Raw genomic sequence first — 26903 nt, forward strand, 5'->3', positions numbered from 1 at the left:
ACCATCGGAACTAAGAATTTGTACACAGAAATGAACGAATCAATGAAAAATTCTGGAAACCTGCTTAATCTCCTTCCTACCTCTTTAATGTTTTATATCTAAGATTTCTTTCACAAAGGTTATAAATGTAAATTCATCTGTATAGTCACGTTTTTATGTAAAATAAAATAGTACCCTCACAATTCCACATATTCTTAAAACTACTGCTAAATTCAGTGCTGTTGATAAGGTTTACTAACAGGCAGTTCACTGACCCTGTGGGACAGAGCAAAGTCCTTGTTCTCAAACCTGTTATTGTTAAACACATCAATCCAGGTAAGTACAAAAATATTTATTAATAAAAAATACAGTTGTACTTCGATGAGTTGAAAGTTCTAGGAGCTTTTCTGTTGTTGCCATGTCACTAAATTAAGCCCTTGATTTTTCACATTAAGGGAGGAAAGAAAAAAAGCTAAGCATGTTAGTTGAAGCAACTTTTTCCCAATCACGATCACATTATTGATCCTGTGCATAAAAAATCATGTGAGGAGCCACTGGTCTTTGGTTCTGAGAGGTATTCTATGGACTGCTGCCTTGAGGAGGAGTTGCTGCTTTCATTCAACACCTCTGTGTTACACGGTCTTCCTGTGGGGTAAAAAAAAAAAGAAAATACCTTATTTGCTGCTTGAATAGGACTATTCAAGGGTGTAGCTACCATGTTTTAAAACCTGAATGCAGATTTCCTTATGAATTCTACAGGGACAGTGAAGATAGGGTTTTCTATAAATCAATATTCTGCATCAAAAAGTCCTTTTCCTATACCGTAATGCTTGCTTACTTTTAAATGAACAACTATAATCCCACCTCAACAAAATGGAGGAAAGGGAAATTAAGGTGGCCTCCATATTATATCTTAATATTCACCTGGAGAGAGTTCTGTTCAGTTGTACACTTGCTGCTGTTGTGTTTATGAACAAATTGGCATATAAAAATCAAAGGTTCTCCTGATTACTGCCTAAAATTACGACCGGTTTTCCTCAAATATGCATATAGTTATAACCATCCTACCTAGAAGGTACAGTAAATGTCCTAGTCAAAAGTATACCTCTACAAATACTTAGTAGGTAAGGTATGTTATTCATAGTCTTAAAAGGCTTTTGGATTTTAAGAAAAGAGCCCTTACCTTTGAGAGTTCTTACTTTGATGTGTGGTCTCTCAGTTATATCATTTTCCTAATAATTAAAATTCTTTAACTTCAATTTTGAAACAATGTTAGGGGCAAAAAAACGGTCGTGGCACCCCTATTCCTATTCCCCTTTAGTTGTAAGGAAAGGAGTTCAGGTGCCTATTCCAAAGTAGGACTAGCCCTCCCTCTCCAGCCTCTTAACCTGTCCCATAGCCAAAGAGTTATTTAGGAAAATGAAGTGTTTTGATTTAAATACCACCTTCTGCTGTTAAATGAACTGAAAACAGGATGAGGCATAAACATAATTAACAAAATTTTAAGCAAAATGGGTGGAAAAAATACTGGAAAAAAATTTTTTTAAAGATCTTAAGTAATCTTTACACCCCAGGTGGGGCTCGAACGCACAACCCTGAGATCAAGTCACATGCTCTACCAACTGAGCCATCCAGGTGCCCCTGAAAAAAGTCATATTAAATAAATACTTAGACAACCATATCAAGCTTTCTCTGTTTTTTCCATACCTTTGTATTAAAAACTTGAGATTTATTCTCAAGTTCCAAGGTTTGTGCATCACTATCTGCTCCAACAGTATCCATAATATTGCTTCCACAATTCTGTGTGTTATAGCCACTATCCATCTGACAGGAAGGATGAAAAAAAACACCAAGGATAACATTGCAAATGGATTCACTTATCCACAAAATTTGAGGAACTTTGATGTTTAAGTAAAATTAAAAATATTTATATAAAATATTTCTGAAATTATATATTCCTATAAAATATACAACATATATAAAGTAAGTGAGTCACTATATACTACTATTTTTTTTTTTAAAGATTTTATTTACTTACTTGACAGAGACACAGTGAGAGCGGGAACACAAGCAGGGGGAGTGGGAGAGGGAGAAGCAGGCTTCCCCCCGAGGAGGGAGCCCGATGTGGGACTCGATCCCAGGACCCTGGGATCATGACCTGAGCCAAAGGCAGACGCTTAACGACTAAGCCACCCAGGCACTCCTATATACTACGATTCACAAGTGAACAATACAATGTATTATTTAATATTGATCATACTGAATTAAATTTAAAATACAGAAATATAAGAGGTAGTTCTATATAGAACTGGTTGTTCTTCAAAGTAGTCACTGTATTACACCATTCCTTTTGATAAAATACATCTTGTAGTTTCCTTTAGAATCTGAACAAGGCACTATGAACCTGCTTTTCTGTTACTGTGTGATCACACCCAGCAGATAAAAGTGAGGATTATATAATCAACTTCTTCAATTCAAGCTTTACCAAGCTTGTCTCTGAATAGCTTGGTTTTATCTCTAAGTAGGATTTACCTAAAAGGCATGCTATCTTTAAGAGTATTCAAGATAATTCACATTTTTTAAAAGGTCAGTTACATTATACTCACACCCATTGTTGAAATACAAACTTACTTTCATAATAATACCACATATATAATGGCTCTAGATGTTAGTTCAACTTTTCATTTTAATTAATTGTAGCATTCTCTAGGACGTACTGTTGCAAGCCCCAAGTGAAAAAAGGGATTCTGGCAAACTTCAGTTTTGGTACATAGAGGATAAATACTTATTGAGGTCCTAAAAAAGTGCCCGGGCCTGTCTGGCACTCTCCATCTTACCATCCTTACTTTGTCCTTACAGCAATCCTATAGACTTCACAGCTGAGGAAGCAGAGGTTCAGAAAGGTGGCCTTTCACAGGGTTGGACAGAATGAAGTGATGAAGAGCTGAGGCTCCCACGCCCCTGTCCACGACACACACTACATCTACCTGCACAGTGCTGAGCACCAAATAACACCAAACCCCGTGAGGGACTCACCCTGCACTTAAACTCTTTCCTGCAAATTAGGGTCAGAGGAAGGAAAAGGCTGTACTTTTTGTCTCCATCACAAACATTAGAATAGCCTAGAAAGTGCATTCTACCATAATCTTCAGAAAAATGTTTCCAGTTTTCAGGGAAGAATGAGTATGTATTCACTACTGGAGTCATGTTCTATTTGAACAAAACCCTTGTGACATGTAAAAGAAGAATCTTCCATTATGTTCCAGGGAGAAACACCTGGCTCTGTTACCATTCCACAGCTATTTGATCAAAAGCGAATTATCAGTTTGCTCCCAGAGAATCTGACAATTACTTTTCCTTTTATCACCAGTGCCAAACAACTGGTTTATACAACTCAATAGTAATGCATAACTGAATATATCAAGGGAAAAGTTAATACGTTAGGGAGTAAGACACAGGAAGAGAAGATTCTTCTCCTTAGGAAGAGAAGAATCAATGGGCGGCCCCATAAGATGGCGGCTGACTGCACTGGCTCTCATGTAGACCACTACTAATGGGGATGCCTACCAGGAACCAACCAGACAATATAGATCATCTCGTAATTCCCCACAGGCATCGAAATTGGCATCAGCAACATTTTAGAGCTGAGAAGGAAGAGGGCTATAAAAGATTAAAAAGTCATGCTCGGCTCACTGTGAAGTGGACCTTGCCTTAAGATCCACAGCCTGTAAATGACAGAACTCTAATTCAAGTTTAGTTCTGAATGCAATGTAGATCTTCTTCTAGTTGGACTATGCTACCTATAAATGGTGTTTTTATTGCCAATCATCCTACACAGTTACTGTATTTTTCTCCCACATAAATCAGATGTGGTCTTTCAAAAACATTCCAGGTTCAGGTTCTCAACTGGCAAGCACTGTGGCTTCTAATGCATTCCCTGCAATCAGGCCTCAGCACTTTCGCCCTTCGCTCACCACCCTCATCTTCCTTGTCCTCTGTGCCTCTTGCTTGCTACCTGTCACAGAAGTCTTTGTCGCCCATTCCTAAGGGAGTATTTAGGCATTGTAAGTATACTCACATGAACTCAACTCACAATGATCAAACTATTATCCTACAGTCCTCTTATTATCCCCATTTTAAATAAGAGGGAACAAACTCAAAGAAGCTCTCACTTCCTGAAACTGATAAAACTAACTGAGCTAGGAAATAAACTGAAATCTGCCACTTTGCTTTCCCAAGCCCAAGCTCCTTAAAGCCATGTTAGCTCCCAACTACAAATATATGTACCCACGTCCATCCCAGCCCCCCACCCTTGTCCCCCATGAAAGTGGAAGGGTTACTTGTGCTAATCCTCCTCCCAGAGCTCTAGATTCTATCCCATCTCGCACACCTCAGTTCCTTCATGTATAAAATGCATCACGATTTTACAGATTAGATTTATTGCATCTGCTGTAAAGCATCATGGGGATTAGATTCTAACTGAAATACTTGCCCTGGTCTCTGGTATGTGAAAAGGATACATAATTGATACCTATTATTAATAATTATCCTGCTCAATTTCTAATTTTCTTTGTTCTTTTTACTCTTCTCCCTCTCAACTTAAAATATGCTAGTTTCTCCCATCTAAAGTAAAAACAAAGTTAAAAAAGAAACTTCAAAAAGATTTTGGACTTTAATGTTCTTCTCTAGCTATGATAACCCTCCCCTTCACAACAAAGGTTCTTCAAAGAGTTATCTACACATAATTTTTCATGACTTCACCTTCTTTACTCTCCTTCCATTCACTTTTCACCACCCCACCTTGAGGCTGTTCACTCACCAAATTACTTCCGTTATTAATTCAACAGCCACTTTTCAAGCCCTATATTCCTTGCTTTTACTTTAACAGCACTAACCACTCTTAAGATGTTCCATGACACTATGCTTTCCTCATGTCCCTCTCTCCCCTCTGGCTGGTCCTTCTCAGTTTCCTTTGGGGGATCGCCTTTCTTTACCAAACCCTTGACTTTTCCTCAGGGTTCCAAACACTGATTGGCTCACTGTTCTCACTTCATACAGTCCCTCTGGTTGAACTTACCTATACATTCATTGTTTTCATTCCACAAATATTTCATTCCACAAATATTCCACAAATAAAAATTCCACAGCTATTACACATAAGCTCTGGGATAAACAAAAACACTCATGACTACTCGATAAATGGTCTGAATGGAAATAATGCAAAGTGTACATGGAATTATGAAACCATATGACGAGATCTGGCTTGGCTAGTGTGATCAGGGAGGGCTCCTTTGAGGATGTGATCATTAAGTTGTGAACTAAAAAACAAATAGGAGTTTAACAGGTCAAGTAGGAGAGAGAGGAATTCTAAGCAGAGTGTGGAAAGGCTCTTTTTAACAAGAAGGAAGATGGTTATTTAAAACTCTGGAAAGCTAATGTGACCGAAACAAAGAGAATGAAGGGAAACAAAATGAAGCTGATGAGTAAGGCAAAGGTCAGACCATTGGATGCCTTGCCAGACATGCTACAGATTTTTAAATTAATACCAAAAGTAAAAACAAAGCCCCTCCACCCCCAAAAAGCCTTAGAAGTTAATGATACGCAAACAAAAATGAAATAAAAAATATAGCGGAAAGATTTTTAAAAATTGGAGAATTAAAAGGAAATTCCAGAAAGAAAAATGAAAGGGAGAGAGGAGAAATCCAAGATATTATTCAAAAAAAGATCCAAGAAGGGAAGGGCATGAGTTTACAGATCGTAAGGCTCTCCTGAGTGCCCAGTACTATGGACAAAAAGATACCCACGCCAAAGAATCACTGAAATTGCTGAACACTGTAGACGAAGAGAAGATCCTATACATGTCCAGGGGTGGGTAGAAAAAGATCATATACAAAAGATTAAGTATTAAAATGGTTTCGGATCTCTCACCAGCAATAATGAAGTAGAATCAATGAAACAATGCCTTCAAAGTCTGAAGGACAATTATTTCCAAACTCTCATGTGAGAGAATGAAGAATACATGATTAGACATGCAGTATCTAAAAATGTACTCCTCCTCACAAAGCTACCAGAAAATGTGTTCCAGTAAAGTGAGAGGTAAACCAGGAAAGACAAGAATGGAATGCAGAAAACAGGAAACATAGGAGAGGTGAAGGGAATTCCCAATCTGAAGGGATATTCTGGGATGACAGTTTGTACCACACAGGGAAGCCAACCAGTCCACAATAAAGCAAGTCAAAAGGCCCTGAGAGGGGCGCCTGGGTGGCTCAGTCGTTAAGCGTCTGCCTTCGGCTCAGGTCATGATCCCGGGGTCCTGGGATCGAGCCCCGCATCGGGCTCCCCGCTCCAGGCTCCCTGCTCCGGGCTCCCTGCTCTGCGGGAAGCCTGCTTCTCCCTCTCCCACTCCCCCTGCTTGTGTTCCCTCTCTCGCTGTGTCTCTCTCTGTCAAATAAATAAATAAAATCTTTAAGAAAAAAAAAAAAAGGCCCTGGGAAAATATGGCTGTCTTCAAGTGGTTAGAAGCTGCCTTTGTGGTAGGAAAATAAGAATGTCTGAAGTTTTTAAACTATTAAATGCTCTGCCAAAGGTAAATATTATTATGATACGGCCCAAAGGGTCAAACTGAAGCTGACTGGTAGATATCACAGACAACCATATTTTAGTTCAATATAAGGAAGAGGCTTGTAATGATAAGAGAAGCCCGAAAATGGATTAGAATACCCCTGCAGACACTCAAGCATAGATTGGATGACAATTTAGTAGTGAAATAGGCTTCCAATGGGTAGTTGAGTTAGATGATTAAAGTGTATTTCAATGAAAGCATTTTGATTCTTCTATAAATGGTCTGGAAAAAAAAAAAAAAAAGGCAGTGAGGAAAAAGGAGAGGAAAAGAAGTTAACAATACCGTGAAGGCTAAGTTTGATGTAAGTGCTTTTTCCCTTAGGAACCAAATTTAGAAGCTAACACATATAAAAGTGATTCTAGTGTATTTTTTCTGAACAAAGATCCTAGAAGTCAGAAAAGACGATACAGACATAAAAACATGAGCAGAGGATTATATTTAATTTTGGGTCATTTAGAAACCCTCTGTGAGTTTTAAATTTTAGCATTCCAAAACTGACAGCACTAAAACATTATAGGGTGGTGGGAGAATTAAATGAATGACTACATATAAAGTGGCTGAAAAAGCACCTGACACACTGAAACCCTGTGTACATGTTAGCTATTACCATGAGTCAGTACAAACTCGGATTCAAGAACGTGAACTCTAAAGCCATACTGCCAGGATTCAAATCTTGGCACCAGTACTTGCTACCAATGGAGGTAATTTACTTAACCTCTCTGACCCTCAGTTTCCTCATCTGTAAAATGGGGATAATAGTCCACCTATTTCACAATAACCCTGTGAAGATTCAATAAATTAACACATGTAAAGTGTTACTCAGAATAATACGCAGAATAATGCCTGGAAAAAGGTAAGAGCTATATAAGAGCTAGATGTTGTTACTATAAAATGGCAGGTAAGAATTGCCTTTCTGACTATTTTAAAGTTCTTTCAAAATTCTCAGCTCAAAGACTATGACAATTAATGAATGAGAGAAAGAGATGAATCCTGAGAAGTTGCCTGACCCTAGCACTCTATAAAAACAGAGCAGCTTGATTTCTTTTCTGCTCTCATCTTTCCCTACTCCAAATAAGTACCAGTGAATGTGAATATTAAATACGCAACATCAGTCCCAATTAAAAGAAACTAACCCTCTTAGTGTCACCATGGATTGATATTTTTAAAAAATATCATATATACACACACACACACACACACACAAAGTTATATAATACTACAGTCTTCACAATTAACCTATTTTCTTAGTATAATCTCAGAAAAACACAGAATAAGGGAGAAAGTAAAGGACTCTAGAATATTAAAATTTCTTACCTGAATGTTACTGTTTTCACAAGGAATGACACTGCTTTCTGCAAGAGGTGACATGCATATATGAGAGTTTTCAATAGTGAAGGCAATCCCACTCACAAAATCCGTCATGGGCAAACTCCCATTATCAACCGGCTCCTTAATCCAAGTGTTCTCATCTCCTATTTCTGTAGGATCAACCATATCCACAGTGTTGTTCTCCTTCTCACTTTCAACATCCTGCAACAGTGCTAATTCTTTCTCAGAAGTACTGGACTGATTCTGTGTAATAGACATGGCAGTCACTACCAAACGTGTGCCATGTGCAGAAGTGTCACTGGTCACCTGCCGCAGGTGTACTCCACCCGTGTCCATGGCTGGTGACAAGGATTCTGTGGAAGGAAGATTCACCGGATCTTCTTCATCTTCCCCGTGAGCCTCGAGAGCGAAAGGTATCCGAATCAGGGAGGTCCGATACTGAGTACCGCCTGTACACATCTCGAGTCTCATAGGAGACCAATTCTTAATTGGTGAGCAGCCATCTATATAAGGACTTCTGATACATGGATTAGTAATTCCATTAGAATTTGTTGTTCCAGCCGAATTATCAGGAGAATGAAAAGTAAACTTCCTTTGTTCTAAAAGATTGGAAGGGAAAAATTCCATCATAAAAACATGCAAATGGAAAAGACATTACTAAGTGTTTTAATGCCAGAAAAACTGGATTTCTGGAACATGGTACTGTTTACTGAAGTGAAATTTTGGTGTTACAAACAACAGCACAAATGAATGTGTCTCAGTAAGCAGCATAAGACTCTTCAAAAAGAATTCCTCTGGCATTTCCTTTTAATTAAACAAAATAATTTACTCCCTGAGAATTATTTCCTCATAAACATATTGCTCCTATAGTAATAGTGTTCATATATGAAGAAGATACTGGACAAATCAGCTGAGAGCTGCAAGTTAATTGTTATACCCAGTAAATGAAGCAGGTAAAAACCTTGCAAAATACTATAAGCAATGTTAAAAAGCAAGCAAAAAATTGTAAAATAATATTTGCAATAACAAAAAGCTTAACAATGGTAATCAAAATGATAAAGGTCCTTTAAAATATAATACTTTTTATAACTTCACTGGCTTAACAAAAAACAGAAGTTTAAAAAAATGGGCAAGAGCCCATAAACAATCCTCCCAATGGCAAGTAAACATATGAAGCGGTCAGCCACATAAATAATAAAAAATATGGAAGTTGAAGCAATAAGAAAGCATTTGTTTAACGAAAACAGTGAAGTACGAACTAAGAATCCCTCCCCCAAAATAAAGGGCCAATAAATATCTGGAAAGAGTTCAACACCATCATTTTGTATCTTTGATACAAAAATTAAAGCAGTAAGAGACATCTTTGTAATATAACAAATTAAGAAACACCACAAAGAATGGTAATACCAGTGCTTCTACATGGCAGAAACTGACTTTCTTATGTACTACTGATGAAAATTTCAATTGGTACAACCTTTTATAAAGAAAATTTGACAAAATTCATCAAGATCCTTAAAAACATTCACCCCCTTTGACCAAATAATTCCACTTCTGAGAATTTAACCTAAAATATGTACTATATACAAAAATAATTATTTGATAAAATAAATTAGAAACAATCTAAATGTTCATCAATGGTTGAAAACAAATGATACATCTCAAAATCATTGTTTCATACAATAATAAATGATTTGAATGACCTATGAAAATATTCATAATACAATACTTTGTGAAAAAAGCAGACCACAGAACTACGGTGTGTGTGTGTCTATCTCCAAACAAAAGTACATACGTATTTATGCAAAAGTACATATACATACATAAACACTAACAAAAGTAGTTTTCAGGTTTCCGATTTTATTTATTATGCATAGCTTTTTATTGTAATTTTTTCAAAGGAGTTAAAATTTTATTTCAGAGAAACTAACATACTGCAAAGAGAAATATGTAAATTTCCACACACTAAATTTACCTTAAAAGTCTTAAACAAACGTATCTTTACAAAATACGAATATCTGATTACAAAGTCTGAACCTACAGGTCAGAAGGCACACAGAAACCAACTTAACTCTAAAACCGCCATCTTTCTTTGATTCCCTTTACAAGAATGCTTGATATAAATACTGCTAATCAGATGACCGGTGTTTAATACTAGTGTAGAACTTTGTCAAGAATCCAGGTTTTGAAGGTAAATTGTTCCTTTTGTTTTAAAAAGCCAGTTTTTAAATTTTAGAAGATTAGTGGGTCATTTAGAGCTCTACAGTTAGAACAAGCTAAAAAAGAAACTCTTTAATAACAAATGTTGGTAAATATAGAAATTGAAATTAGGTACTTTCTTATGAGACATACCCGAGAGTGGAGTCTTTCCTATCTGAAATGCAATTGGTGAGAAAGTGGGTGAAGAAAGAGGTGAAGGGCTGGTTCTACTTCCCAAGCTGTATTTTTTTGCACTGCCCTGAATAGGGCTGGAAGAAAACTGCCCCTGTGATAAAAATAAATAAAATTATACGGTTCTCTTTCTCAATTTGTTATACCATATGCTATTTATTTTCATCTTCAAAACACGTTTACCAAGTAGGTCATATAAACTTTGGTCATTCACCAAAAGGCAAGAACAATTAAGAAGACTGTTGGAAAAATTTTGAAATAGAGTATGTTAGTCAAAATAAAATATAAATGCAGTGTTTAAACACACCAATCTATCTCAGATGCAGCTGTTTATGAACAACTTTAAATTAAATTACTCCATTAATGTCAATCCAGCTGTGGTAAACTGAAAACCTTACACAGCTCAGAAAACAACTTATGCTGAAAGTCCTTGAGACTCATGATTAATCTGGCCATCCTGTATACCTCTAAATACAAAAATGGAGTCTAACCAAAACATTCCTGACTAATGACAAAATGTGAACTGGTCTAACCCCTCATGAAATATAAAACCCCAAAGCAACCATTCCTTGCGGACAAAATGAGCCTCGAGATCCATCTCTAGCAAACTACAGTACACTTTTCATACGCTTCTTACCGAACTTGGTGTCTGCACAGGGCTCCTACACCGTACAGGAGATAAATCTATCGAATAAAAAACCTCAACTGAGGCTTGAGCACCACTGCGAGGACTTCTAGGAGAAGCTGGAGGTAAGGAGTCAGAAATACTTCCATTGCCATCTAAAAACAGCTTTCTTCTGAGGGATGAAGAACTGAGGTTTCCAGGAGATTGATCTGAAAATTCATCAGCTCTAAAATAGTCACCTATATTTAATATTAACAGAATAAAAGGCAAAGTTAGTCATTCTGAAGAGCAATTATGCTTCAGTTACATGATTAAAAAAAAAAAGCATGTACTATATATTAGGATTTTTTTCAAAAAGAGGGCAAAGTTTAATTGCATATGTGACGTTTGAAATCTGAAATTATTCTTTTTTGAGTACTTATTAGCATAGGTAAAACCAATAAGATGTGCCAATGAATAGTTTATGTCTAAAGCAAAATTCATTATGACAAAAATGCTCATCAGGCCAAGTTATAGAAAAAGAAATTTTAGGACCGTTTTCCTACTTCTTTAGAAAGAGACAATGCCACCTATTTCCATTTACAAAAAGCCATCAAAACAAAACCTTCTATCTAAGTTATTAAAGGTTTAAACAAATACGATACTTACCTAATACATTTTCTAAATTAAAATCCACAGGAAGAGATAGCAATGTCTGACAAGCAGCTGGAAGCAAGCAGATAAATAAATACAAACGTGGATAAATCAATGCAAGCATATTACATGCAATTTAGCATGTGCTTCCCAATCAACCATCTCCCCATGATATTCCAGCCAAATTGAATTATTTCATTTATGCATTCTATTAAAAACATGCCACCCTTCCATAAGCAGTTTCCTACACCTTCCAGCTCTGATATAAACCTGTTAATGGTAAGAGTTAACTTCTGGTTGTACTGCTGGCACTGGAATCAGAAAAGAAGCCAGCCTCTACAGCTGACCCCTGAACAACATGGATTTAAACTGCATGTACCTGTTTTTCAATAACTACGGTACAGTACTATAAATGTAGTTTCTCTTCCTGAGGATCTTCTTAATGTATTCTTCTAACTTACTGTAAGAATACACTACATAGTACATGTAACAAACAAAATACATGTTAATTGACTATGTTATTAGTAAGGCTTCCAGTCAACAGTAGGTTATTAGCAGTTATATTCTGCAGAAGTAAAAAATTATATATGGATTTTCGAGTGCATAGGGGGCTGGTATCCTTAGCCCCCATGTTGTTCAAGGGTCAACTCTATTTGGGGATAGATTTCCTAATTATTCACAAATTTTCAGAAAAACGCTTTCTAAAACCAGAAATTGACTCATATGCTTCAAACAACAACAACAACACACACACACACACACTACTGCTATTTCTAAAACATGGAGGGACATATCTATTCTAATTGTTTTTAAAAATTAGCTCTCCATGGGGCGCCTGGGTGGCTCAGTCGTTAAGTGTCTGCCTTCGGCTCAGGTCATGATCCCAGGGTCCTGGGATCAAGCCCCTCATCGTGCTCCCTGCTCTGCGGGAAGCTTGCTTCTCCCTCTCCCACTCCCCCTGCTTGTGTTCCCTCTCTCACTGTGTCTCTGTCAAATAAATTAAAAAAAAAAAAAAAAAATTAGCTCTCCTATAGCTCATTCATAATTAAACAATTTCGACTCCAGAGTAAAGTGTTATCACAAAAACTGAATTTAAAATCAAATGTAGCTTAATGTGGAACATTCTTCATTTCAGAGTATATTCATACTCACCATTGCTTTTCTCAGAATGGATGGTCAGTTTTCTTCCAATTGGAGATTCACTAGTTATATTAATACCTATAAAACATTTTAAGTGTCAAATCTTATATTTTATTTTTTTCTTGTATTTTATTTTTTTATTTTAATTTTAAAGATTTTATTTATTTATTTGACAGAGACACAGCGAGAGAGGGAACACAAGCAGGGGAAGTGGGAGAGGGAGAAGCAGGCTTTACGCGTAGCAGGAAGCCCGATGCGGGGCTCGATCCCAGGACCCTGGGATCATGACCTGAGCTGGAGGCAGACGCTTAACCGACTGAGCCACCCAGGCGCCCCTGAAATCTTACATTTTATATTCTCCATTTACTTTAAGGGTGACCTTTTCCAGAGTAAAAAAATAAACAAAGTGAAAACTTTCATTCTATAACACTTTTAAAATAAATATCTGCATATATAATAATTTGGCATGTTTCTGTTAGTGTTTTAATTTTGAAGGAGCACGGAGATAAAACTTGAAGGATTACCACAGCAAATAAAGAGGCACCAAGTAATAGTTTTTAAAGAAAGTATGGTTACTCTGTATTATGTCAATCTTAAAAGACTGAGGATGCATGTTAGTCAACCTCAAAGTCCTTAAACAGATCCTCTGTTGCTTAATGCTTTTGCAAAATGGGTGATATAAATTGTCTGAATTAAAATGCCAGATTATTTCAACAGAACCTAAAATTTGATAAAACTATGTTCAGTTTCTTTTCATAACAGGAACCAAAAGTAGGGCTGCAAATATTTTTTTAATTGAAAATTAATGACTACTAAGTTTTGTAACTTGAAAATCATGAGATAAAAAAATGCACCATGAGGGGGAGATGAACCATGAGAGACTATGGACTCTGAAAAACAAACTGAGGGTTCTAAAGGGGAGGGGGTGGGGGGATGGGTTAGCCTGGTATTAAGGAGGGCACGTTCTGCATGGAGCACTGGGTGTTAAACGCAAACAACGAATCATGGAACACTACATCAAAAACTAATGATGTAATGTATGGTGATTAACATAACATAATAAAAAAAGAAAGAAAAAAACACACACAATGACAAAAATGACTAATATAAACAAAAGGAAGGAAAAGGCAAGGAGACAACAAACAAACAAAAAGGTCAGAAAGCTTAAAGAACATTACAGAATAAAGATTAGTAACTTAATAAACTTAAATAAATGGGTGAATGAGTGAGTGGATGGGTAAATAAAGTCGCCTAGTAAATATTGTCAGAATGAGTAAAAATATAAAAAAGAAAATTCTACATTTGAATGCTTTCTTTGCTGTAAGCAGTGTGACCTTCTATAAAGCAAATGTAATCAAGGTACTCTGCTGCAGAAAACCCTGTAACGTCCTTGGTCTTCAGGCTAGAGTCCATACACCTTAGCATCGTAGAAAGCCCTTCAAAACCTTGTCTGTCTCTAGCACAGTTGCCCTCCAACTAAACGCTATTTATTTGAGCACCTAAAAAAAACCAGGTTCTCTCTCACATTTAGTATTTCTCATACTATTCTGACTTTTCTCCCTCATTTGCTGAGTCTGGCTAATTAGGTCTCAGCTTAAATTATCTTCTACCAGCATGCCTTCCCTGACCTCCTTAGATCAGAAAGACACCAAATGCAGCATTATTATGCTTTTCAACTCTATTGCAAGTGTTTCCTTGGTTCCTTCCCCCTAGAAGGACTTCTTAAATAAGCTTAAAACACAATCAAAGGAGAAAAAAAAAATTGATGGATTTGATTACATCAAAATTAGAATTTCTATGCAACCAAAGACATCAAGAACAAAAACAGCATACATATGACAGAATGGGAGATGGTATATGAAATGTTTAGAACCAATATAACTTTGTTAAACCAGGTGTCTTAGAAATTACCAAGAAAAAAAACCCAGTAACTCCAATAAAAATATAGCCAATAAATTATAAACAGGTATTTTACAAAAAAGGAAATTTCAAAGACCATTAGTAATAAAGAAATGAAAATTTTAACAATCATTTAGAATGTCAAACAACCCATTAGGAATGGCAAACATTTTTTATCAGATAAAGGGTTAGTATCCAAAATCTATAAAGAACTTATCAAACTCAACATCCAAAAGCAATAAATCCAGTCAAGAAATGGGCAGAAGACATGACCAGACATCTCTTCAAAGAGGACATACAAATGGCCAACAGACACATGAAAAAATGCTCAACATCACTCATCAGGGAAATACAAATCAAAACCACAATGAGATACCACCTCACACCAGTCAAAGTGGCTAAAATTAACAAGTCAGGAAACGACAGATGTTGGCGGGGATGTGGAGAAAGGGGAACCCTCCTACACTGTTGGTGGGAATGCAAGCTGGTGCAGCCACTCTGGAAAACAGGATGGAGGTTCCTCAAAGAGTTGAAAATAGAGCTACCCTACAACCCAGCAATGGTACTACTAGGTGTTTATCCCAAAGATACAAATGTAGTGATCTGAAGGGGCACTTGCACACCAATGTTTATAGCAGCAGTGTCCACAATAGCCAAATTATGGAAAGAGTCCAGATGTCCATCGACAGATGAATGGATAAAGAAGATGTGGTGTATATATATATATACAATGGAATATTATTCAGCCATCGAAAAAATGAAATCTTGCCATTTGCAAAGACATGGACGGAACCAGAGGGTATTATGCTAAGTGAAATAAGTCAATCAGAGAAAGACAATTATCATGCATTATCACTCATATGTGGAATTTAAGAAACAAAACAGAGGAGCATAGAGGAAGGGAGGGAAAAATAAAACAAGACAAAATTACAAAATTGAGAAGACAAACCAAAAGGGACTCTTAATCAGAAGAAACAAACTGAGGGTCGCTGGAGGGGAAGTGGGTGGGGGGATGAGGTAACTGGGTGTTGGGCATTAAAGAGGGCATGTGATGTAATGAGCACTGGGTGTTATATACAACAGATGAATCACTCAGCTCTCCCTTTTTTAAGATTTTATTTATTTATTTGACAGAAAGAGAGATAGCGAGAGCAAAAACACCAGCAGGGGGAGTGGGAGAGGGAGAAGCACGCTTCCGGGTGAGCAGGGAGCCTGATGCGGGACTCGATCCCAGGACCCTGGGATCATGACCTGAGCCGAAGGTAGATGCTTAACGACTAAGCCACCCAGGCGCCCCTGAACTCTACCTCTGATACTGACAATACACTATACGTTAATTATTTGAATGTAAATAAAATTAAGTTAAAAAAAAAAAGGAAAGGCAAACATTTGAAAGCTGGATAATGCCAAGGGCTGGCAGGGATGTGGGGACATAGGAATCCTAGGCACTGTTGGTGGTCATGTAGACTGTGCATTCATTCTGGAGAAGGGGGCCACTGCATAGTCAAAACAGGTAAACACATAGTCTATACGCTAGGAATTCTCAGCCTATGTGTATATTCCAAATAAATTCTCACTCAAGTCCATAAATAAAAACACACAAGGATATTCATTGAAGCACCTTGCTGCACAAGTATTAAAAATAGTAAAAGTTAACAGTATAAGCCAATGTGAATAAACAAAACCATATTTGCCTGTGCCCACCTGTAAAAAGACCATATAAGAAGGTTGATTCACCTTGTCAAAAATCAACATGAAGAGTTGGGGGAAAAAACTAGTGTCTATGAAAATGTCACCCTGGACAGAAATTTTAAGAGCTGGGAGAAACAACTATGTAGCTCACCTCCTTTATTTTATAAATAAAAAGCTGAGGTCTAAAGAGACCGAATAATTTGATCAAGATCACCCCTGTAGGTTTATAGTAGCAGGAGGTCTCCAGCTCAGGTCTCCACCCACTACTGCATGCTACCTTCTGTTTGTCATGGCTGAGAATACAGACTCCAACTGAAAACGTCTAGTTGTGACTCCAGGTTCTACCACTTTTATCCTCTTTGTAATCCTGAACAAGTGCTCTAAGCTTTCTAAAACTAGCTTTTCTCATCAAATGAGGCCAATAATAGTACCTCCCTCAGGTGAGCTGTTGTAAGGAATTACTGAAAGCACTTAGCACATGGAGAGTGCTCAATCCATTTTACCTATTATTGTGTTTTTGATAAAGGACGGAACAGTCCTTCTTATACTGAGAGCATAATTAATGAATGCTATATAGAAGAGTAGGCAATTTCACTGAAATGAGCCTATATATACAAGGGATACTCGAACATGGCTCATAACTCAAAGGACAGTGAGAGTAAATAAAAGATAACCATTTCCTGAAGGCAGAAAAATAAAAGATTACTGGTTTGTCCTTCAGTTTCCTTATTAATAGTATGTTGCATATAATCAGCTATATAATACTGCCCTAGAGGTCAAGTGTCCATATTTCCTCTACCTTTATAAGAAATCAGCAAATTAGCAAAAAGCAAAGCAATTTAAGAATTTCATTTTAAATATTAACCTTGAAAATTAGGCAGAAAACACCAACTCAGTTCTTGATTCAATACCAACTATTTCTGCATCAATGGATCCTCTATAACCATCATAACTGATACTCACAACAGTCATGAAGAAGTTAAATTCAGAACAAAATGGCCAAAAATAAGAATTCAGTACATTTTAGTCACATTTTCAATTGTAAACTCTAAACAGCTTTTTTGTCGTTGACACACGTTACATCAGTTTTATGTGCACAACACAGTGATTTGACAACTCTGTACAACTCTGTATGTTATGCTCTGTTCACAAGTGTAGCTACCGTCTGTCACCGCACAGCGCTACTACAACATCACTGACTATATTCTCTATGCTGTGCCTTTTATTCTCATGACTTGTTCATTCCTTACCTGGAAACCTGACCCTTAAAAGATTAAATTGTCTGGTATCCAGAAATCTAACGTGTATCAAGCTCCTTACCCAAGCAGATAAGCTGACACTTCACTATATATTGTTTATATTCACTGAGTTTTACGATTCTATGATTTAATAATTTTCATTCATATGATTTTTAGTACACTTACATTTACTGGAATGATACTCTGAAAGCTGTTTCCCTTCATGATCAGTCCAAGGAGAGGGTACAATGACATCTTTTGTGAAAAACTAGAAAAATTAAAGTCATACAATTAGGTATAATTCCCCCCCCAATATAAACAAGTACCCATGTTATTTTCAAATAATCATCAAACATGTTACCTAGACTTTATAGTTAGTTACATTTAAAAATCTTAATACTTAAAAGCACAAATGACCAAAGGTAAAATAAAAAGAAATGTAAAGTATATATAAAGAGAAATGTTAATACTTCAACCACTAAAATTTAAAACTTGCAAATTAATCTAAGGGCATTAATCATAGAAATACTTTTAATTCCTCCCAATTTTTTTGGGGGGGGAGGGTGCAGATGACAAAAGGGAGGATGAAGAGGGAAGAAATAAATGGAAATAGATGTATACAAGGAAGCTCGTATGATTGCTGTGCTGGCACAGGCTTATCCTGGCTCTCAAGACCTAATTATTAAATTTTCTGGAATTTTGTGCATCAGTTGTTAAAGCCAATGTTAAAAACTTGTCAACTTACAAATAAATATATAAAACAAAAAGGTAGCAAAAGCCCCAACGCAGGACTCGCTAATTATTGGGCGCTCCCCAGAATCGGTGCTCCTGAGATTCATCATGTCTTCTGCATCAGCATGGTGGTACTCCCACACACACTGCTCTCCCGCTGCCCTTCTTTTACCGTTCGGTAACGTCACAGCAGTAACTTGAAACTGGCCACGGCTGGAGTATTTACATTAGAGAAAGCAGCAGTCACTAAAAATCAGCCTCCTCCCACAGCCAGAGGGCCAGCTGTTAAACATTTATAGTACACCACTGGCCAGTACACTCAAATGGAGATAAGAGCATTTGGATACAGGTCTTTCCTTTTTCATCCCAGACACAAAATAAAGTCTAATACAGGATTTTTCCCTTCCCACTCTCTGTTTTGGGACGAATTCAAAACATTTAGTTTTCTTTCTTTCTTTTTTTTTTTTAAGATTTTTCTTTTCTTAAGTAATCTCTACATCCAATGTGGGGCTCAAACTCAAAATTCCGAGATCAAGAGTCTTAGTCTTACGTTGTAAGGACTGAAGCAGCCAGGTACCCCCAAAACATTTTTATATTCTGCTATACATATGGTAAAGAACAATTTCCTCGACATGAGGAAAGATGTAAAAAAAAAAAGAGGGGGAGGGGGCAGAAATTACGATAAGTACAATTTCCAGAAATATAAAGGACCCACCAACTAAGGAAGCAATGTATTTAGTTCAATCAAAATGAAAAACATATAAATCCAAATTAACAAGATGAAATTTTTAAAGGGATAATACAAATTAAGAAGCTGAACAATAACCAGTATTGCAGACATGAGAAAACATCAAGTGTCATAACGTGGCCAGGAGTAAAAACTGCTATCACCTTTTGGGAGGGCGGCATGGCAAACTTTACCTAAACTGAAAACACAAAGCCTCTGACTTAGCAAGTATGTTGCAATTACACAAAGATATATGTACAAGTGTGTTCACTGAAGCATTATTTGTGATAGAAAAACACCAAACACAACCTAAATATCTATCAGTAGGGGCTGAGTTAGGTTATGACACATTCATAAAAGGAATACTATGCTGTTACTAAAAATCAGTATGCACTAATAATAAAAAATCTAAGAAACATTATTAAGCAAGATGCAAAACGAGAATGGTGATCCTATTTGTTAAAGGTCATTTGCTGTTATATACATAAAATTAATCTGAAAGTATAAATATCACATACTTATTTTTAGGAAGATGGGAAACAAGAAGCTCTTCATTTTCATTTTATAATTTTTCTTTGAAGTCCAAATTTTGTTTTGTTTTGACTATCTGCATGTATTTTATTTATTCTTTCAAAAATTTATACATTTGAAAATATTTAATTTGTTTCTGATATATTAACTTGTTTCTGATACGCTGACCCTAATTTTCACTCCGACCTCATCTTCTTAAATTTTCTGCTGAATTTCCCTTTAAAATTGAGGATTCTAAAGGGAAAGCATATTTTCTAAAATGTTGGGAAAGGGGAACCAGTCTGAGAATATTCAACTGTGGTGGAATCAAGTGATTGGATCAGAATGAGAATTCTGAAGTTACTACATAAAGAAGTATAATGTCTGGGAGGAGTAAAGCACATGCAACGGTTTTTGAAGAAATATGCTATATCTGAAACACAAGGAGACAATAACAACACTAGAAAAATAAGTGTAGGAGGGGCCAGAGCATCACTTAATCTCTACACACAGCATAGCTGAAGTCTTCTGGGGTGCAGAAGAGCCAAATATAGCTAAGGAATAGAGGTGGGTAGAGGGGGCTAGCGAGGGAAAAAGGAAAAAGAGATGTTGCCATGACATAAAGACTCTCTGGGAAATAACTAGATAGATAACCCTGGCTTGCACTCTAAGAGGAGATCATCAAACAAAGCAGCAAAAAGTGAAAAACTTAGTTTATTATTTTTATTTTAAAAAACCCCTACATTTGTAATATACTTTTTTTTATGTTTTAGTAAGGTATTTTATTTCAAAAATTCAAAGCATTAACAATAAACGATAAAACCGTTGCCAATGCCAATCTAGATTTTCAAGGTCTGAAAATATTCAACTTTCTCTACATAAACTCCAAGTTGAAACAGAAGTTTGTACTCATCGGTATGCTGACGGCACAAGGAAGACAAACCGGCTAGGCCCTGAGAATGAAAAGATAAATGAAGTACAATATTGGCCAAGAAAAGAAGGTAGTCTAGGGGAGAGAAGCACTAAACCAGTCACTACAGTATCGTAAGAGCACTATGACAGGCCCTGGCATAGGTGAGCAACGCTGGTCTTACGGGAGCACAGAGGGGCCCAGACACAGCTGGGGACAGGCCAGGCTGGTGGCGATCTGCGACAGGAAAGGATGTGAAGGAAGTCATCCTAAACAGGGTGACGTGCATGCAGAATTGATGCTTAACTGGCTTTATGATCAGTAACGGTTTTAAGTTACCTCTTCAATGGCTTTTTGTCTTTTGTCTTCCACATCTTTATCTATTCTATACAGAGATAAAGAAGAAACATAACCATGCCATTACTTCAGCTGATTGAACATTTAAAATAATAAGCTTTCAAAGAAATAATTTCCTTCTGTTGAAAACTGGCAAATGTTAGGCTTATTTTAAGAGAAAAACTGATGTCTTATCACATTCAGTAAATGACAGCATTTAGGTATTTGGCATTGTGCTGGTAGGCTTACCTCCCTCTTTTCCATTCAGTTTGAATGGAATAGTATTTTCTGTTCAAGGGCTTACATTGATATAATTTTTAAATTACTATTAACAACATAAAGCAATTTGAATAAACATTGTCCTTTAACCATCATAAATTAAGAAGTATTTCATTCCACAGAAATCTAAAAATTGTCCAGATTCTCTTTCTTCTGTTATAGCAAGCTTATGATAGCTATAATTTTAGAATCAACTCTTACTCTGAAATAGAAGAAAAGAAACTATCATCCTTACAGTTCTGAACAAAGAAGCAAAAATATTAATTATGAAATAAAATAATGACAATATAGAATTCTGTCCAAATGATTTTTTTTTCACTTTGATACAATATGCAATTACAGCAAAACAAATTTATCAGCTACAAGATTTAACACAAAATGTCGGGTCTCGAGCACAAGGCATAGACTTGCCAAGGACTAAGCAGTTAGCCTTGGAGGACCACTTTAATCTGTCCCAAGGAAGATTATTTACTTTCTGTTAATAAATTGGTAAAACACTTCTTTTTATAACAACTTAAATGATTGTCTCTCAAAATTTTTCACGTATATTATTTGTGGCTTTAACAAACCTTATATAAAAATGTACGTTTCACAAATTAAAATCAAGTGAATTTTTCAAGGAAGGGAATGATGAGAAAATAGACTACAATGATAATCCACATATCTCAGCTTCAACAACAGCCATTCTGGGGACAAATAACTCAGTTCTCTTTATCTTCTCATGAACATAAGCCAGGTCAAAATGACAGTGCATAATAATAACAGCAATATAGTATTTAGTAAGCTCTGATTTAATATCACCTCATTCAGAAACATTTTCTGCTTCATCAGAGGGACTTTAAGAACCTGAAATATTCAGGCAATTGCTAGAAGCGGTGAAAATCAGTTTAGGCAAATATTGTAGAACCTAATCATGGAAGGTTCTCAGAAGTCATACAGGACAGAGTATCCTGACAAAGAACACCAGCATGATGCAAATAGGTTACAGGAATATCCTGAATGGATCCTGAGTAGGGGAGGGCCTTTTCAGGACTGTTCACCTTCCATATGCACAGATTCATTTATTTACACCCATCTGCCTTACAATTATCATTTTTTATGTGGAGCAGTATGAAAGGGTGGGAAGCACTGAAATTGGGCCCTCGGATTAGATAGGAAGAGACACTGGAAGCCAGTTTGTTTCTAAGAATGAGTCAGCATATTTTGTTGAGAATGTACTCATTATCCTTTGTAGAAGCCGTAATCATTTACTGAATTACATCAGTAAATTAAATTAAAATTAGGGTTTTCCCACTCTTTTCCCCTCTTCTGTATTATAAATCTACCTACTGAAATACACCAAGATTCTTTTCATAAACCTACCTAGAGGACATATCATTTATTAATAAGTATGGAAATGTGCCACAACTTTGGTTAATTGTACTGTTGGCTCTGCATATCAGAAATAATAGTCTATGCTTCTTCAGTATTCCTGAAGGTGCTCGATAAATATCTCTTAACTGAAGATAACAGTTGTCTATGGTTGAATATACCAAGAGGCAAATAATAAAACACAGAGTTTGTGTGAAACAAAAAAATCAGTCTAATTTGTCACTCATTTGCTTTTAGATATTCTTTTCACCTTCTCTTCAAAGGTATTATTTATATTTCAGTTAAAATCCTCTTATGCTCTAACCCCATTCTATTCCCTTCCTAACACCTCTGGATGGACATTAATTGTCAGTGAATGGTCATCAAGTTACTAAGCCAAGAGAGGAAGGGGTTAAAAATCCAGACAAATATTTGTAAAAGCATCTCAACATGTGTACATTTTTGTGTGACTGAATTCTAAAGTTAAAGGGAAAACAATTATCCATTATTTTGGACTGACAACACATGTATCTTGGGACTGAAAACTAAAAGCTGGTTACACCAGTAGTCAATTGTTTCAAATACTTAAAACATCAGACTATAAAACTGACATCAACAATAAGCCCCCAAACTATTACCAAACACCGTTATTTATAATTACAGATTACAGTACTATGTAATCAAAAGCTAGGTCTGTTCCACCTAAGAAGTGCATGTTCTCACTACATTGGACATCATCAAGCAGCCCACCAGTCTGAGGCACACTAGTGCTCGAAACCTGCATAACACAGCAAAAAGTTAAGGCTGCTCTGATTACTAGATTTACTTCAGTACAATGTAATTTAGATCCCCTAAGGGTCTTGTATCAAAACTGGATAATGTCTAGAAAAGCTCTCTCTGTTGCTTATGGATACCCTTCCATTCAATGTGTTTTGGGATGTTAGGCTTCCCCAAACATAAACAGCAATGAAAGAGCATTTTGCTTTACCCAACACCACCAAAAAATAAAACAATATAAAAATTCAATGGGAGAAGCCACAATCACGTAGAAAGGTACAAATTTCAAAATGTTCTTCTCTCTACCAAGTGCTGGAAAGCACAGCTGTCCCATAAGAAGCAGAGGGAAGTATCTCTAAAAAAAAAAAAAAAAAAAAAGATTCCTACTTAGGTTTACAACTGTTAGCAAGGGAATCTTCTTTCTGGATATAGTTCTTTGAACTCACTCTTCACTTAGCTACAATAAATCTGTTTCAGAATTTTTTCTCCCTGATATCTTTACCTATAAATATATTCAACCTTCGGAGTTTCCTATCTCTCTTCACTTAAGAACATGTTATTATACTTAAATACAAAAAAGGAAAACTTACCGAGAATGACTTAAGTATAAAGCTTGACGATGAATGTCTTCTGGGTCTATTTCTACAGGATTTATTACAGCTAGTTGATCAATAGACCATCTAAATTTCCCTGGAGTCTTAACAAAAGAAAGTGAACCTATGAGTAAAAGCAAACTAAAATAGTTCATCAAAATTCTAACCAATGTCAGCTTCAAAATAATGTGAATGGTTATAATGCAAAAGTATTTCAAAGCTTGTATTTTAAAATTTGGCTTTACCACTAAATTAAATGGCAAATGGTAATCAAATCACACTAAGTCAACTGACTGGACTACATTTTAAAATATCCAAATCTTCCATCTGGGTGATTTTTAAAATTGCATTAATAATGGAAAAAAAATCACAGTAGAGTAATAAAGGTATAGAAATTCCACAATTAATACTCATCAGTGATGCAACATACCCATGTAAAGGTAAAAATCTCTTACTAGATTTATCAAAGGTCTTTACTTTCACTAAGAATGAACTGAAATGAAATGAAGTCCTAACTACAAAAGTGCCTGCAAAAGCTCATAAAATAGTTGATCCTTAAAATAATTATGAATGGTAATCACTGCTGCTTTTCTGCATTCAACTATCCAACTGAACCAAAAATTTACCCAAATCCTAATCTATAATTCCGAATGCATTTTTGACAAAACCAGGCTTAAAAATCCAACATCCCACACATTCTGGTTTTGAGGATTAAGCTGCAGCTAATCTATTATTTATTCTAGATTAACAGAGAACTAAAATTTAATACAGTTCAATCAAAAATCATGAGGTCATATTTACAACTCAATATAAACTGCATTAACTGTAAAATTTTACTTGCTCGTAGTTTTAGCGGATATGAAATATAGCATAAATTGCAACGCACTTTGCAGTTTTTCTAGGTAATTTACTAGGTTAAAAGATCATACTTCAAAAGAACTCCAGTGTAGCAAATAAAAGTAAAAATAAGCTAAAGCGATAAAGTCTTCCCTAATCTCCAAAAGAGCACTTTCCTTTCCATATCACCCTTAATCACCTTAGCCACTAATACCACATATATTGTTTTGAAGTTGCTAGGTTAGTTACGAGTTTTCCTTTAGAGTAGATGTTGGCTTCTTTTTATACAATCTGCAAACTAAAAATGGTTGGAAAATTTTTAAAAATTATTATTTTATGACATGTGAAAATTACATGAAATTCAAACGTCCATGAAGAAAGCTTTATTGAAACACAGCCATATTTCATTGTTTACATATTGCCTATGGCTGCTTCTGTGATACAAGGCAGAGGTGACTAGTTGTAACAGCAACAAGATGACCTGCAAAGCCTGAAATATTTACTCTCTGGCCCTTGACAGAAAAAGTTTGCTGACTCCTGCATTAGAATGCAAGCTCCTTGAGAGTTTGTGTCTAATTCAAAAAGATTTGCTGAATAAATGAGAATAGATAATTAGATGATACAGTGTCTCCTCAAATATAGTATTAGTAAATATGTCATCAATCATAGTATCTAGCTACACCCAGTTGCAGGAAACCAACACATTATCCACTGAAAGAAAAAAAAGAGAAATTTTAACTAAAAAAAAAAAACTACCTAACTTATTTTTAGCCCAATCACTACACTATAGTGAACATTACAACTAAAAAAGCACATTCCAGACATATGTGCTCCAGGATAAATTTCTCCCTTCTAAAAAAAGATGTTTACGTTTAAAATAATTTGTATATACTTGTCAAGAATAACTTACTGGTAATTTTGTTGATTTAAAAACAGAAGGACTGGAGAGAGTTTGTTCATGGAGATTAGAATAATCACCAGGGCTTTCGAAAGGATTCAAAACCGGGATCCTTCCTGGAGTTTCCGGTGGTATTTGCGTTCTTGATTCTTTGACATCTCCCATAGCACAGAGAGAAAACTAAAAAGAAATAAGTATGAAAAATGAAACCACAAAGTTCCACATTCATTTTGACAACTAAAATGTATTCAACAAACATTTTGCAAAAAGAACTCAAAATCTAATGCTCTTGGGTCTTTTTTTTTTTTTTTACAGTTTACAAAGAGGCATCACATATACTTTCTTTTTTTTTTTTTTTAAAGATTTTATTTATTTATTTGACAGAAAGAGAGACAGAGAAAGAGGGAACACAAGCAGGGGGAGTGGGAGAGGGAGAAGCAGGCTTCCCGCCGAGCAGGGAGCCCGATGCGGGGCTCGATCCCAGAACCCTGGGAAGCTGAAGGCAGACGCTTAACGACTGAGCCATCCAGGCGCCCCTCACATATATTTTCTAAAGTGATTCTCCAAATAACCTTTAAAGCTAGAGAGATACAGTATCAGTGATAATCATCTGCAGAAGATTTAGGCTCACAGAAGTGGCACATAAGTAGCAGTCAATCACATATGAATGAGGCAACTAAATGTTATAGCAGACACAAAACTCTTTTCAACTAAAAGAACCTATAGTTATTTATTCATTATTTCAAGTCTCTAAAGACTTTGAACATCCTTCGGATATCCCAGCAATTGCCTATTAAACTACAGTTGCTAAACTACAATTATTTGTAGCAAGCAAATACGTGACGACGAAGCTTGTGTACGGGTGTCTTTCTTCCACTTTAGCCCCCCTCAAAGAAGTATGACTGATTAGGACTAGGAAATTAACCGCCTCCTTTGGTTGCCTCTCCTCAAATAGCCTCCTTTTCGCTAAGAAGCCCAGGGTAGAAGGCCAGGCTGCATTACTTTCAGTCAAAGGGGGATACGACTAGGGAGAAAGAATCTACTTCTGGGAAGGCTGAAGCAGCTGGCTTCCTTGGGTGAAGTGCAGAGGTGGACACTGCGGCCAGTGTCACTCCCAACCCTACACGATCACTGCTTGCCCCCCCCTCCCCCGGCACCTAGTCCCTCGCTGCTCCCATTCACCCCGGGGACAGTGGGCAGGTGGGTCGGGAGAAAGGAAAAGTGAGCTCTCCAATTCAAGACAGGAGGAAAGGCCAGGGACTACAAAGAACGTACCTAGTGGTGTGTATAAAAAGGAAGCCCCCCCAGTAGGCGACTCCAGGGCGCTCCCGAGGGGCCAGGTCAGCTCCCACGACAGGCATAGACTCTTTAACTCCCCGCTTCCGCGCTGTCTTAGTCCAACCAGGGCA

General features: G+C 36.5%; 1 protein-coding gene across 1 annotated transcript; it reads right to left on the reverse strand.

Annotated features, from left to right (window-relative positions):
* Nucleotides 1–64: 64 nt before the first annotated feature.
* BORA (BORA aurora kinase A activator) lies at nucleotides 65–26869 on the reverse strand. The gene is made up of 12 exons (XM_035003246.1): nucleotides 26770–26869; nucleotides 25507–25674; nucleotides 23757–23863; nucleotides 20764–20809; nucleotides 17732–17813; nucleotides 12729–12794; nucleotides 11592–11648; nucleotides 10956–11182; nucleotides 10280–10412; nucleotides 7916–8529; nucleotides 1687–1803; nucleotides 65–624 (listed from the first exon to the last, which is right to left on the reverse strand). Exons 2-12 carry the CDS (start codon nucleotides 25657–25659, stop codon nucleotides 598–600), a joined length of 1629 nt encoding a protein of 542 aa, XP_034859137.1. The 5' UTR covers nucleotides 25660–25674; nucleotides 26770–26869; the 3' UTR covers nucleotides 65–597.
* Between the last annotated feature and the right edge of the window lie 34 nt (nucleotides 26870–26903).

Source organism: Mirounga leonina, unplaced genomic scaffold (genome assembly GCF_011800145.1).
Source record: "Mirounga leonina isolate KUSES-001 unplaced genomic scaffold, KU_Mleo_1.0 Mir_127, whole genome shotgun sequence".
In the NCBI taxonomy this organism is placed as follows: domain Eukaryota; kingdom Metazoa; phylum Chordata; class Mammalia; order Carnivora; family Phocidae; genus Mirounga; species Mirounga leonina.

Excerpts from the sequence above, each read along its gene's own strand:
- BORA (XM_035003246.1), bottom strand. The coding sequence starts at position 25,659 with ATGGGAGATGTCAAAGAATCAAGAACGCAAATACCACCGGAAACTCCA. Across the intron at positions 23,864-25,506 it reads TTAAATCAACAAAATTACCA|ACTCCAGGGAAATTTAGATG; the intron begins GTAAGTTATTCT and ends TCTTTTGTTAAG. Across the intron at positions 20,810-23,756 it reads TTATACTTAAGTCATTCTCG|AATAGATAAAGATGTGGAAG; the intron begins GTAAGTTTTCCT and ends ATCTCTGTATAG.